Here is a 13,506-nt window from a genome sequence, read left to right as displayed (position 1 = left end):
CCTATCCATTTAATTTGATGATACTGAAGTAAATTTGTCGCATATTAAAGTTTGAAATCAAATCTTTAGCATTGGAAATGGGTAGAAATGAAGTGACACTGAAGAGGAAATTTGAACACCCGATAAACTACAACAATGTTGCACAAAGATTGATCAACATTTTGAATGAACTGTGTAGGGTGTTGACCCAGCCAGTATCACCAATGGCCTGGAATATGGACAGACTTGAAATAGTCACTTTAATGTCTGGGGGTTCCAGTTAACTAGCAACTGAACTGGGTGTCCCAAACAGCCCATTTCAATAAGTTTATGGTCCTTCAACAGCAGTTCATTTGGCGTTTCAGCATATGTCCTGTAGAACACAAAGTCCTTGTTATGGAGCTGCTTGGGATGAAGCTGAATGAAAATCTTGACATCTCTTTCTAGACCTCCCTTACCAACAGACTGCAGAAGAAGAGGGGTGACTGTCTCTTCCTTGCTGCAACCACTGTGTTGGTGTGGTTACACTTTGGGTATGGAGGAGTGATCTGATAGGGATGCCCTCTCATCGCCAGCCAAGCTTCATTTAGATGCTTTTTACTATCACTGCTTTCTACTAATGCTAAATTAGCAATCAAAGGATACCCAAGCAGTTGTAACCCAGGAGGCTGGGAGATGTATTTTAAAGTGCAACGAAAGGGTGCAGGCAAACCTACTCTGTTCCACTCCAGTCTACACTTACACTCTATTCTGTCCCCAGACCATGATGGTATTATATCCTTCTGAACACAGCTTTCTCTCCAGTCAGTCCTAGTTCAATCCATCCTTTCAAAATCTTTGATACAAATCATGTGGTTATCCTGAATGAGTACATAACCTGCATAATATAGGCAGTACATTCTGATCTCACAAGAATTCCTCCCACAGTCTGTTTGTATTTCCAGCCTTTTAGGGTAGCAGTCGGATACCAGGGGTGGCCAGACCTTCCACTTCAATGTCTCCTGCCTCCCTCCTGTGGGATATGAAGCTGAGAAGATTGCACCGAGGACTCAGCATGTCTGCGCCCTCTAGCCTGAAATGTTACTGGGGTCACCCAACAAAAACTCCAATAGCTACAGGCACCACTGCAGGGCAGGTTCCCTCCACCCTAGCTACAAAACATGGCACTATATTGAGGTTTAGTGGGAGGGAAAGAAAGATGACCTGACAGGACACGTAGGTAGCAGAGGTGAGAATTCATTGTAAATACATTTGTAAATGTATGTTCACTTTTCTTGAGTTGTATGAATGTCTGTTTAGCAACAACCACAACTTTGGCGATACAGACCCTAGCCATTCTTAGCACTATACCATGTTTTATACTCAAGTGTGTGAAGTGAGCAACTGCTGCACAATGTGCAGACTATAGGATTGTGAAAAATAATTGCTATTGTGGCAACTAGGGTCAATTTTCCAGGTCCCAAACATTGCTTGTGCCTCACAGCAATTAGTGGGATTGATTCTCAATGCTACATGTGGCCCAGAGTGTTTATCATATGGTAGGTTAATGTCTCAGGTACACACACAGCATATAGTGGGTCATAGATGTGTTTCACCTTCAGTCTAGGGATGTCCATATAATGTTTTGCCCTTTGAATGGCCTCACATTGTTCAAAATTCAAATCACTCCCTCAAAGAAGGAATCCCTTAATCATCGCTCTTCAACCAGTCAGTCTTAGCTTCATCCACTTACTTCTGGTCTACACATTCCTTTCTTCGTAGTCCTGTACATTAACCCCAATGGCTTTCAACTTCCCCAAGTCTCCACCCAACTTGTCTTACTCGGTCTTCACCTCCCAATTTTAGCCTCCCCTCACCAGGACATATGACTTGAGGGCAGTTTCCCAACTGTCTTCCCACAACTCCATGGACTGGTTGCACCGGAGCCAAAGGATTGATTATGGGCCCACTCCCCAGACTGTCGAGATACAGATTCCCAGTTGCTGACTGCCCTCAGTTGTCGACATGCTATATCTGAGCCCCCGGACTGTTATTAGAGGTCACCATTGACTTATTGTGCTGGGGCCCCTGACTGTTGTTTTACCCTCGACTAAGGATTACTTTCAGACATGGCCATCAGACATGGCCATTCAGTTGATGCACATGCACTATGTGGATGGGAGAATAGGAAACTACATATTAATAAAGGCGATAGTCAGTGATAATCCATGTTAATAGATATCTGACCACTCATTAGACAGAATCTTACCAGCCATCCAATACTTGGCTGGAAAATGGGACTTCCTGGTCGCAATATCAAGAAGGTCCGCACCGGATATCTCTCCCAATTTTCACAACTTTCTCACCATGGCTCACTTTCTCAGCGACTGGGAAGATTATATCCTACATTTCAAATTAATGACCTTTTCATCAGAAGTGGAAAAAGTTAGAGATGCAACAAGTACTGAGGAAGGGAAAAGAACAAGTGAAGGTAAGAATATGAAAAAGCCTGTGATGGGACAGCAAGAAGGTAAGACAGAAAGGAAATATAATAGTGCAAGGCAAAAGGGCATGGTAGTGGGATGAGTAAAGAAAGCAAACATGAATTTAGAGTTAGTGGAAAATGCAGCATTCAACAGTTGCAGTCCAAAGAACTGGGAATTGACCTTATTGAGCGAAAAGGCTGTAATATGCCTAATTACAAGATGAGATTACTTAAGCTTCATTGGACTAGTAGAGGTCAAAAGTAAGAAGGAGGCAAAAAAAGTAAAATGACAGGCAATGTACAGTTTAGTCTCTTTATTTGAAAAATGTTATAATTACATTAGCAATTCAGATAAGATTCACTCATTCTATTCCTAGTTGAGGTCCTTATGAACCAAGATTGAATAAGTTGGCTTCTGCTGATTAGTGTTTTGAATGAAACACAATCTCATTCAAACTTAATTAGATTCGGAGGAACTTGGTAGATAAATACTTAGGAGGATGCTTGTTCATGTGGGAGAAATTTGAAATAGGGACACAGTTTAGGAATAAGGAATCTTCCTTAAAAGAATGTAATAATAAGAATTTATTTTCTCTTGGGGTTGTTAGTCTATTGAATTCTCTTCGTAACATATTGGCTGGGTCACTGAATTTATTTAGGGCTGAGTTAGAACATTTTTTGTCAGCCCAAGAAAGTCAAGGGCTATGACATCAGAGAAGAAAGTGAAGGCAGGACCACATCCAGATTAGGCATGATATTATTGAATGATGGAGCAGGTTCAAAGGCCCAGTCGGCCTCCTCCTGACCCTGAGTTCTATGGTCCTTTACAGGCAGCAGCTTAGGTAATGAACAGCTCCACAAAGTGATCACCTAATTTATGTTTGGCCTCCCTATTGTAGAGTCTGCACTGAATATTGAATACTAAATTGGTATAAGAGACTTAGACCTAGACTTTCAGGCCTATAAGTAAGTACAGTACCACTCTTCCCACAGGAGTCCAAGCAACAAAGGATTTACACTAGTTCCAGCCCCTCAATGAGGAATGGAGGAAGGAGGTTAATTGCTGACAATTAATATTAAGAGTTCAGTTAATGAGAAAAAAACAGGTAATAACACATATCAGCTCTAAATTATTAGACAGTAGAAATGTTTTTGATTCAGAGTGATCTGTTAATTCTTGTATCAATCCATTTAATTATAACCAGTATTCGTAAGTAATGCGTTAACACTGTCTTGAATTTATACCCCAGCCAATAACTTGTTTCTGCCTCTTTTGAGGAATGATGTCCTTCTGGACCAGTGATTTATGTTTTTTTTTTAAAATATACATTGAAATCTGAAAATAAATAACACATCAGAGCTTAATTTACTGGGCTTAATCAATTTGGACGGGTCTTTTCCGCTAATGTGTTGACCCTCAGATTTCTAAACGATAACAACTCATCCGCAGCCAAGTTTGCGATTGGATTAGATAATGGAGAGAGCGCTGTCGCTTTTTGTCCCAACCCCCATCCCTCTCTTCCTGTCTCCACCCTCAGAGGCCGGCAGGAGCTCCTGGGGCCAGGATCAGAGGGACAGGAGTAGCAGCATGGGGATAAGACTGAGGGGAAAGATGCAGTCGGGGAGTTGCTATCTCTTACTGGTTACTCTCTCGCTTTCTGCACTGGCACAGTTCGTGCCGCCGGTGAGTGAATACATTCGCTGTTGATAAGTCACGGCCGCAGGGACTGGCTGCGCGGTTCCGGGTTTTCACAACAATCCAGGAACCGATCTGTTACTAACTATGGAGGTTTCCCGTGATAGATCAGAAAGGATTCTGGTGTTATGAACTTTTATACGTTGATGTACTTTTCACATAGATGGAACTGTGAGAATCCCTTTTTGTACTTTGAGAATTTTTTTTTGTTAAATTATCTTCAATTGCACAATTTTCAATATTTCAGGAGGAAATCTGTAGATATTTACAAACTGAGATCTTGTTATTTCTAAGGTAGATTTTTTGATTTGATTAGAAATGAAGGTGGTGTTTAACTATCCATTATCTTCACCCATAACCTTTTATCCCTTGTTTCTACAAAAATATTCAAAAGTTTCATAAAATGCAGAAGTTGACCACGCCTTTGTTGACTGACTTCTTACCCCACACTGGTCTCTCAGCTTCCATAATCTTAAACTTTTCCAAAATTCACCTTCCCACGACAGAACTGTTTTCTACTAGTGTTGGGGATTTGCGGAAATTGATTTTTCACGTGGTATTTGATCACGTGAATTGTTCTTGTGATGTTTGATCAGGACGTTTGATCACACGACACTTTCCGTGTTGCAGCGACCTAACGTTGTCTGGCCAGAGCACTATCACAAAGTTCTGACTAAATATTTGGTTTTGCTTACTAGGGAGTTAACTAACTGAAATTTTAAATCAATGACTAAACAAGAAAATAAACATTTTAAGGAAAAGTAGTATTTAAGTTAAAACTGCCATGACCTTTTGTACTGAGCATGGTGAGAAATATCTAAACCCCCATTGATTCAGCACAAATATCATTGGTATGTGATTGCTAACTAACGTTTTCAGTCATCAAATTTGTCGATTTTACTGAACAATTAACAACACTAAAACCAAACTTAATTAATTCTTATAATCCATGACTGAAGCCCAACTTTAGGAATGTGATGTACAATCTTTGGGGAAGTACCAAGCCTGTTTGGTTTCTATGAGTAGATACGTTTTGGTTGTGTACATAAGACTTTTAACCCTCCGCTCTGTACTCTGCAATTTAATGCTCCAGTGTCCAACCCTATAGAAGCATTAGGATGGAAGTGTGGAATCGGACCTGCAACTGCCTCCCTGAATGGCATAGCATGTCCTCACTGTCAGCTGTAAAAACACCAACACTACCTTCCTACTGGAAGGTTGGAAGTGCCTGTGGAAAAGCATAATGTTAAGAAACCTAAATCTTCAGGAGAAGATACTCCAAGAGCAAAAAATATATCCCCAGCACACTGAACTCTGATGGTGAAAAACAGGTTCTTGTATTTACAGCTCAAGTAACTTCATATGTTGTTGTAAAGGAAGTTTTGGGACCTCAAGCTTCTAACCAACATTCTGTTACAATTGTGGGATTATGAAATGACCTCCCAATAAAGAGACTTGGTATTTATGAAAACTGCAAGCTATCTCATTGCAAGGCAAATATACTAATCTTAATGTGCAAATATTATGCATGGCTGTATATAATAGGTTTCATTTTCAGCATAGCCCTAAAGGCTATTCTTTAATTCTCAGTACAGTATAAGCTTACTGAAAAATAATTCCTTATGGATATCTACCTAACTACCTCTTTGTTACTTTGCTGAGTGCATTTTATTTCAGTTCTGTCAATATGTATTTTTGGTTTTTATGAAAATTGATCATTTCATGGCCACCATGACAGGTTTTATATATTCCAGATTTATTAATTGAATTTAAATTCCATCAATGTGACTTGGACCCATGTCTACAATGCATTCACATGGATTACCAGTTCAGTGACATCACGGCTACACCACCTTTGTCATTCTTCCCTTGTAGGATAACCTTGATCTAATGTCTTAAACTGGTTTACAAACAGTGGAATTTTTTTTACTTCACTTGTTCTTAACCTTTTCATAGATTATCTGAAAGATTCTCTTTTTAACATTTTGTTTAAAACTTAAAGTTTTCATTCTATAATATTTTGATTCAACTTCAAAAGGACATCAACAAGTTGATGGATTTGGGTGACAGATGAAGTTCAACACTGAAACGTGAGGTGATAGGAAGAATGTGAATAGACAATATTAAATAAGGGGATCAATTCTAAGGTGGGTGCAGAATCAGAGGGATCTCGGTGCATATGTACACGGATCATTGGTAGAACAGCTGGAAAGAGCAATTAATAAAGCATATGGTATCTTGGGTTTTATTAATAGTTACATAGAGTACAAGAGCAAAGAATTTGTATAAGGCACTTGTTAGATCACAGCTAGAGTCTTGTATACAGTTCCAGGTGTCACATTACAGGCAGGATATGAACACATTTCAAGAATAGTTTCATGCATGAGAAACTTAATCTATGAGGATAGATTGGATAAGTTGAGCTGTTCTGCTTGGAGAAAAGGTGGTTAAGAGGCGATCTAGTAAACCTTTCAAAATCATGGGGGAGCTGGATAGAGTAGGTAGGGAAAACTGTTCCTACATATAAAATTGGTTTGAAGGTAGGAGACGGGGGAGTGGTAGAGGGTTGCTTTTCAGACTGGAAACCTGTGACTAGCAGTGTGCCTCAAGAATGGAGCTGGGTCCACTGCTTTTTGTCACTTGTACAGATTATTTGAATGTGAATATAGGAGGTATGGTTAGTAAGTTTGCAGAGGATGCTGAAATATGAGGTTTAGTGGACAGTGAAGAAGATTATCTCCGAGTACACCGGGACCTTGATCAGAAGGGCCGAAGGGGTGAGGATTGGCAGATGGAGTTTAATTTAGGTAAATGTGAGGTGTTGTTTTGGTAAGGCAAACCAGTGCAGACTTGTACACTGAAAGGTAAGGTCTTGGGGAATAGCCATGCATGTCTTTTCCTAGCGTGGGGAGCAGGGGGTTTCAAAGCTAGAGAGCATAGGTTTAAGGTGAGAGGAAAAAGATTTTAAAAAGTACCTAAGGAGTAATTTTTTCACGTAGTGTGGTGTGTGTATGGAACGAGCTGCCAGAGGAAGTGGTGGAAGTGGGTGTCATTGCAACATTTAAGAGGCATCTGGGTGGGTATGTAAATAATAAGGATTTTGTTTGTTAATTTTGTGGGGTTATGGGTGTTGCTGACTGGTCAGCATTTGTTGCCTCTCCCTAGTTGCCCCAGAGAAGGTGGTGGAGGGCTGCCACCTTGAACTGCTGCAGTCCATTGTGTTGACCCACAATGCCATTAGGGAGGGAATTCCAGGATTTTGATCCTGCAATATATTTCCAAGTCAGGATGGCGAGTGGCTTGGAAAGGAACTTGAAGGTCATGGTGTACACATGTATCTGCTGCCCTTGTCCTTCTAGATGGAAGTAGTCATGGGTTTAGAAGGTGTTGTCTTTGGTGAATTTCTGTAGTGCATCTTGTAGATAGTAGCATCAGTGTATACTAACTGTCGGTGGTGGAGGAGGGAGTGGATGGAGTGCCAATCAAGCAGGCTGCTTTGTCTCAGATGGTGTCAAGCTTCTTGTGTTTTGGGGGCTGCACTAATGCAGGCAAGTGAGAAGTATTCCATCGCACTCCTGACTTGTGCCTTGGAGATAGTGGACAGGCTTTGGGGAGTCAGGAAATGAGTTGCTTGTTGCAGTATTCCTAGCTTCTGACCTGCTCTGGTAGCCACTACATTTATGTGGTGAGTCTAGTTGAATTTCTAATTAATAATAACTTCCAGGATGTTGATAATAGGTTGGGGGGTGTGGGATTCAGTGATAGTAACACCATTGAATGTCAAGAGGGGCTGGTTAGATTGTCTCTTATTGGTGATTGTCATAGACTGGCATTTGGGTGGTGAGAATATTACTTGTTACTTCCACTTGTCAACCCAAGCCTGGATATTGTCCAGATGTTGTTGCATTTGGACACTGAATGCTTTGGTATCTGGGGAGTCGTGAATGGTGCTGAACGTTGGCCAATCATCAGCAAACATCCCCACTTCTGTCCTTATGATGGCGGGAAGGTCATTGATAAAGCAGCTGAAGATGGTTGGGCCTAGGACACTATTTTTGAAGAATTCCTGCACAGATGTTCTGGAGCTGAGATGACTGACCTCTGACCTCTAACAACCATGACCATTTTCTTATGTATCAGGTATGACACCAACCACTGATGAGTTTGCTCCCGATACCCATTGATTCCAGTTTTGCTTGGGCTCCTTGATGCCACACTCCAACAAATGCAGCCTTGATGGCAAGGGCTCAGCTCTGGAATTCAGCTCTTTTGTCCATGTTTAAGCCAAAGCTGTAATGAGGTCAGGAGCTGAGTGGCCCTGGTGGAACCCAAACTGGGTGTCACTGAGCAGGTGCTGCTTGTTAGCACTGTTGATGACACCTTCCGTCACTTTACTGATGATTGAGCGTAGACTGATGGGGCGGTAATTGGCTGGGTTGGATTTGGCCTGGTTTTTATGTACAAGACCTAAACCTAGGCAATTTTCCACATTGTTGGATGGATGCCAATGTTGTAACTGTACTGAAACAGCTTGGCTAGAGGAGCAGCAACTTCTGGAACACCAGTCTTCAGTATGATTGCTGGAATGTTGTCAGGGCCCTCAACCTTTGCAGTATCTAGTGCCTCCATCCTTTCTTGATATAGTGGAATGAATCAAATTGGCTGAAGACTGGGATCTGGAATGCTGGAGACCAATGGAGGAGGCCAAGATGGATCATCCACTTTGTACTTCTGGCTGAAGGTTGCTGTGAAAACTTCAGCCTTCTCTTTTGCACTGATATGCTGGGCTCCCCCATCATTGAGAATGGGGATATTTGCAGAGCTTCCTCCTCCATTGACTTGTTTAGTCATCCACCACAATTCACGACTGGATGTGGCAGGACTGCAGAGCTTAGATCTGATCAGTTGGTTGTGGGATCGCTTAGCTCAGTCTATCACTTGCTGCTAATGTTGTTTGGCATGCATGTCATCCTGTTTGGCTTCATAAGGTTGACCTCTCATCTTCAGGTATGCCTGGCGCTGCTCCTAGCATGCCCTCATGCACTCTCCATTAAACCAGGGTTAATCCCCTGGTTTGGTTGTAATGGTTGAGTGGAGGATATGCTGGCCTGTGAGGCTACAGACTGTGCTGGAGTTCAACTCTGCTGTTGATGGCTCATTGTACCTCATGGATGACCAATCTTGAGTTGCTAGAACAATAGGCCAAATGACAAATGGGACTAGGTCAGATTGGGATGTCTGGTCAGCATGGATGGGTTGGATCGAAGATTGTTTCCATGCTGTGACTCTATAAATCAAGCACAGGAGGACACAGTGATTTACAGAAAAAACAATGCATTTTCACGCAATGAGTAGTTAGGGTGTGGAATGCACTGTTTGCAATCATGGTGGGGAAGCAGGGTCTATCGAGACATTCAAGAGGACACTGGGTGATTTATTTAAATAAACATGCATGTCTATGTGGAAAAGGTCGTTCAATGACACCAAGTTTATAATGGTCATTTGATGAGCTTGTGCAGACTAATAGACTGCCCCCCTACACCAGAGTAATTCTGTGGTATCATACTCGCCAATCTGTGTTGTGAATTTCAAAGGCTGAATCAATGAAGCTAAGGATTAAAGAATTGGAATGAGGAGGGTTCAAGTCCAGATTTAGCTAATAATAGCAGACATTGATGTAAAAGATTCAAAGCAAAAACTCAAACTGCTGTTTGATTTTTAAGTATTTTGCAGCTATTTTCATGTTGAGTTTATAGAATAGGGGTTTTTTTTTGGAGTAGGATGTGACCATTTGACTAATCTCTTTTAAATACGTCCAAATTACATCAGAATTGGGAATGGATGGTTTTTGCATAGACATGGTCATTTGGCTAAGGTAGTATTGATGTGAAATTATATTGGTTCTGTCTCCATTGCATCTCGCTCTTGTGTTATGCAGAAATACTTTGCAGACTCAGGCCTAAACTGCATGAAATGCTGGTTTCCTAAAGTCAGTTTTGAATCTTTTTGTTTATGTTTTCTGAGCAACTCTGTTTGGTCCCTAGAGCTTATGGCAACATAGAACTGCGTAATTATCAAAAGACTACTCTTCCTGTGGAAGTCACTCTGATACCAGGTTCTGGTCTTTATTTCTCAAAATGAAGCGGGGCTCAATTTTTTTTTTTGCTTAATCATTCTGTCACTTGTTTCCTAATTTTCTCCCCAGTGTATTGGCTACATCGAAATCACATCAGGCATGCCTTTGGAGTGATCTGAGGATGAATAAATTTGTCTAAGCTCCTGTATCATCTCTCATATCCACTGTGAAAGTACCCAAAAGCATAGACTTGCATTTAAACAAGACAAAGGATTAGTTTATTATGACTATTGCTCGGCTACTTAAGTCAAAATGAGTTATTTGCAAAAATTCCATTCATAAAAATTAAAATCAGAATGAAAGATTCTTAAAAGACTGATTTTATTTCTGTCTTAAGATTTCTGGAAGCCTGTTACTTGTGTAAAGATTCTATCTCTAGAGTTAAGGACTGATAAGGTTGCACAGAAAATGTTAGAGTCCGTTATAAAAGACTTAATAGAAGACCATTTGAAAAACAGGATCAGAAAGAGTCATCATGCGTTTACAAAAGAGAAATCGTGCTTAACAAATCCACTAGAAATTTGCAAGGATGCAACTATTATAGTTTATAAGGGGGAGTTGTTGTATGGGGCTTACTTGGACTTTCAAAAAGCTTTTGATCAGGTCCCACATAATTAGATGGTTAATATTAAAGCACATGGGATTGGGGCTAGTGTACTGACATGGATAAAGAACTTGTTAGCAGACAAAAGAAAAAAAGACAGTGGGAATATATGGATCTTTGTCCGAGTGGCAGGCAGTGACTACTGGGAAACTGCAGGGATTAATGCTTGGTTGCCAGCTATTCACATGTATTAGTGATTTAGGTGAGAGAACAAAGTTTAATATCTGCAAGTTTGCATGTGACACAAAAGTTGGGTGGGAGGGTGAACTGTGAGGGGGATGCAGAAATACTTCAGTGTGATTTGGGCAAGTTGGCAAACGCATGACACATGAAAGTTAATGTTGATAAATGTGAGGTTATCCACTTTGATAGCAAACACAAGCAGATTATTATTTGCATGGCAATAGATTGCACCTCCCCCTTTCCTAATGAGAGAGGATTTAGATAAGGAGGAATTTCTTTACCCAAAGAATGGCGAGCATGTAGAATTCTCCTGTACAGAAAGCAATTGAGGCTGATACAACATTGAATGTTTTCAAGGAGGAGTTACCATTAGAGGGCTGGTTCCTATGCAAAATGATTGCTTGTAGCCAGTTTTGTACAGATCAAAACTTAAAATTGCTGCTTTCCCAAAACTGGTAAATCCCGTATCAATATTATGTATTTGCTTACACCTAGGCAGGTGACTTGCCTGTTGTCTTGCAATCGGTGTAATTAACTGTTTCAACAATTAGCTTAAATGACTGTTGTTGTCAGATTGTGCTCAGCTAGAAAGAGCTATTTATACCTCCAGGTGAACTAAGGACTTTATCAAGGACTTTCAGGGTTATCAATAAAAATAATAATTTCCAAAATGTGTCTCGATTTCTTCCTGAGACAAGTACACTCAAATCCCAATGGCAACTGAAATTCACAAGTGATCATGTGACTTTGGGAGGTATTTGTTTAAAGACAGATTAACTTCCTTTACAAAATGTACAATATTACAATTACATAGTTGTGTTAGGTTATAAAAGCAAGGTATTATTCTGGCCCTCTGTTTTTCTACATGTCTTGAATCAGTGAATTTTTAAAATCCGTAACAGTTTTATGGAAGGTACTTTTTTGATATATAATGAAAAGAAGGTTGAGCATTTTTAAAACCTTATTTCTTTTTGCAGTACACTGAAGATTGTAGAAGAGGCACATATCCACCGTCTGGGCCCACGTAAGTTCTGAAACAGTTCAGAATGTTTGTATCAACTTTTCATTAAGCAAATTTCTCATCCATTTGAGGTGCACTTCTTCTTCCCCTTGCAATGAATCCACAGGTGTAAGTTACTGATGTGACTAGTATTCAATCTTTACTGCTTTTCTCTGACATAAGGCCAATAGGTATGGCAGCAAAAAATTACATTCTCTTCTGTTCAGCTGCCTTAGAGCAGCTAGAGTTTGAGATTACTATTTGTTTTGTGTATGTTCTGAGCCTTAAAGTTATTTAGTGAAATATATACCCACAATTTTTCAATGGGCAATAGCTGCCCTTGCTAATAATATTTGTAAATTATTTTCCCCTCTCCAGAGGTTTTGGGTCACTGAATTGTGTCTTATATTTGAAACAAAGCTGTTTGTGAAAGCTGGAAAAATCACCCATTTTGAATGAAGTTTCTTCACTGATTCAATCAAACATTTTTAAAAGGATACCATGATCGGAAAATGGTGTTTGTTTGGCCATCAAAAATATTGATTTTGAGTACTTGACACATTCACTATTCAAAATCTATGCCTTTTTAAAATACTTTGCTGCTTATTTACTATTTTGGTGAATACTAATTAAAGAATTACAATCTTTATTTTGAATAAACAACTTTTGTTCCTTTTCTCAGTACATATTTTTTTTCTCAAGTAAAGGACTGACTGAAACAGTAAGGTTTAAAAATATATTTTGTTCATTTGTATGTTTGCTAAAACCCATGTGGTTGTAATATCAATACAATATTATTGTATCAGTAACATGGAATTAACCTTTTTCTGTTTAATGAGACATTGTAATAAAAAAAGGCACCGTGTATGTTTACAGGTTTAAAGGCATTGTTCCTTGGTACAAGATAAATCTTGACTTGGCTCCACGCGTAAGGTGGAACCAGTTGATTAATGATAAGAAAGTGGAGGTATGCAGCTGTCATTTTGTATTGTTGCTACTATCGCAAAACATAACACAATTGACTTATGCTGATAGTTTTGAGTTTGTGCGTCAAGTGCAGCTGTGCTACACAAATCAGGAACACCCAGGTTTGAAAGTTGCCAGTAGAAAGCTGACCTTTCTTCCAATATTAGTGATATATGTATTGAAACAGACCCCTCCATTACTACCAAGCACCTTCTCCCTTTTCATCCAAATTCAAAAATGTGCTCAGGTGTTACATCAGGACAAAGTGACTCCTCCTCATTAAGTATGCAAAATATTCATAATCAAAGCTTAGATAGGAATAAAGCCCTCAAACAACAGAAGAAGCTGTTTCCTGGAGGCAAGGGAAAAGGGGAAATGATTGATCAGAAAAGAATGGATGAGAAAGAGGAACAATATTTTACTAAAATGTGTTCAGAGTGGATTGAACAACTTTAAGTAACAGCTGACTACATGGATT

The 13,506-nt window shown here is 39.9% G+C and overlaps 1 protein-coding gene across 2 annotated transcripts in view; it reads left to right on the top strand.

Annotated features, from left to right (window-relative positions):
• Positions 1 to 139: 139 nt before the first annotated feature.
• Positions 140 to 13,506, top strand: part of asah1b (N-acylsphingosine amidohydrolase 1b) — a 40,465-nt gene continuing 27,098 nt past the window's right edge. The window contains exons 1-4 of one of the 2 annotated variants that reach the window (XM_043689892.2): positions 140 to 1,207; positions 3,437 to 3,549; positions 12,040 to 12,086; positions 12,939 to 13,029. In XM_043689892.2, coding sequence (XP_043545827.1) covers positions 3,535 to 3,549; positions 12,040 to 12,086; positions 12,939 to 13,029 — 153 coding nt within the window. In that variant the 5' untranslated portion in view covers positions 140 to 1,207; positions 3,437 to 3,534. Of the gene's footprint in view, positions 1,208 to 3,436; positions 3,550 to 3,977; positions 4,128 to 12,039; positions 12,087 to 12,938; positions 13,030 to 13,506 lie in introns of those variants that run through there. The other variant, XM_043689886.2, reaches the window with a different exon arrangement.

Source organism: Chiloscyllium plagiosum, unplaced genomic scaffold (genome assembly GCF_037043375.1).
Source record: "Chiloscyllium plagiosum isolate Xiang-an unplaced genomic scaffold, Cpla_swu_hap1 HiC_scaffold_1, whole genome shotgun sequence".
In the NCBI taxonomy this organism is placed as follows: domain Eukaryota; kingdom Metazoa; phylum Chordata; class Chondrichthyes; order Orectolobiformes; family Hemiscylliidae; genus Chiloscyllium; species Chiloscyllium plagiosum.
This window is presented reverse-complemented; position numbering and strand designations above follow the sequence as displayed.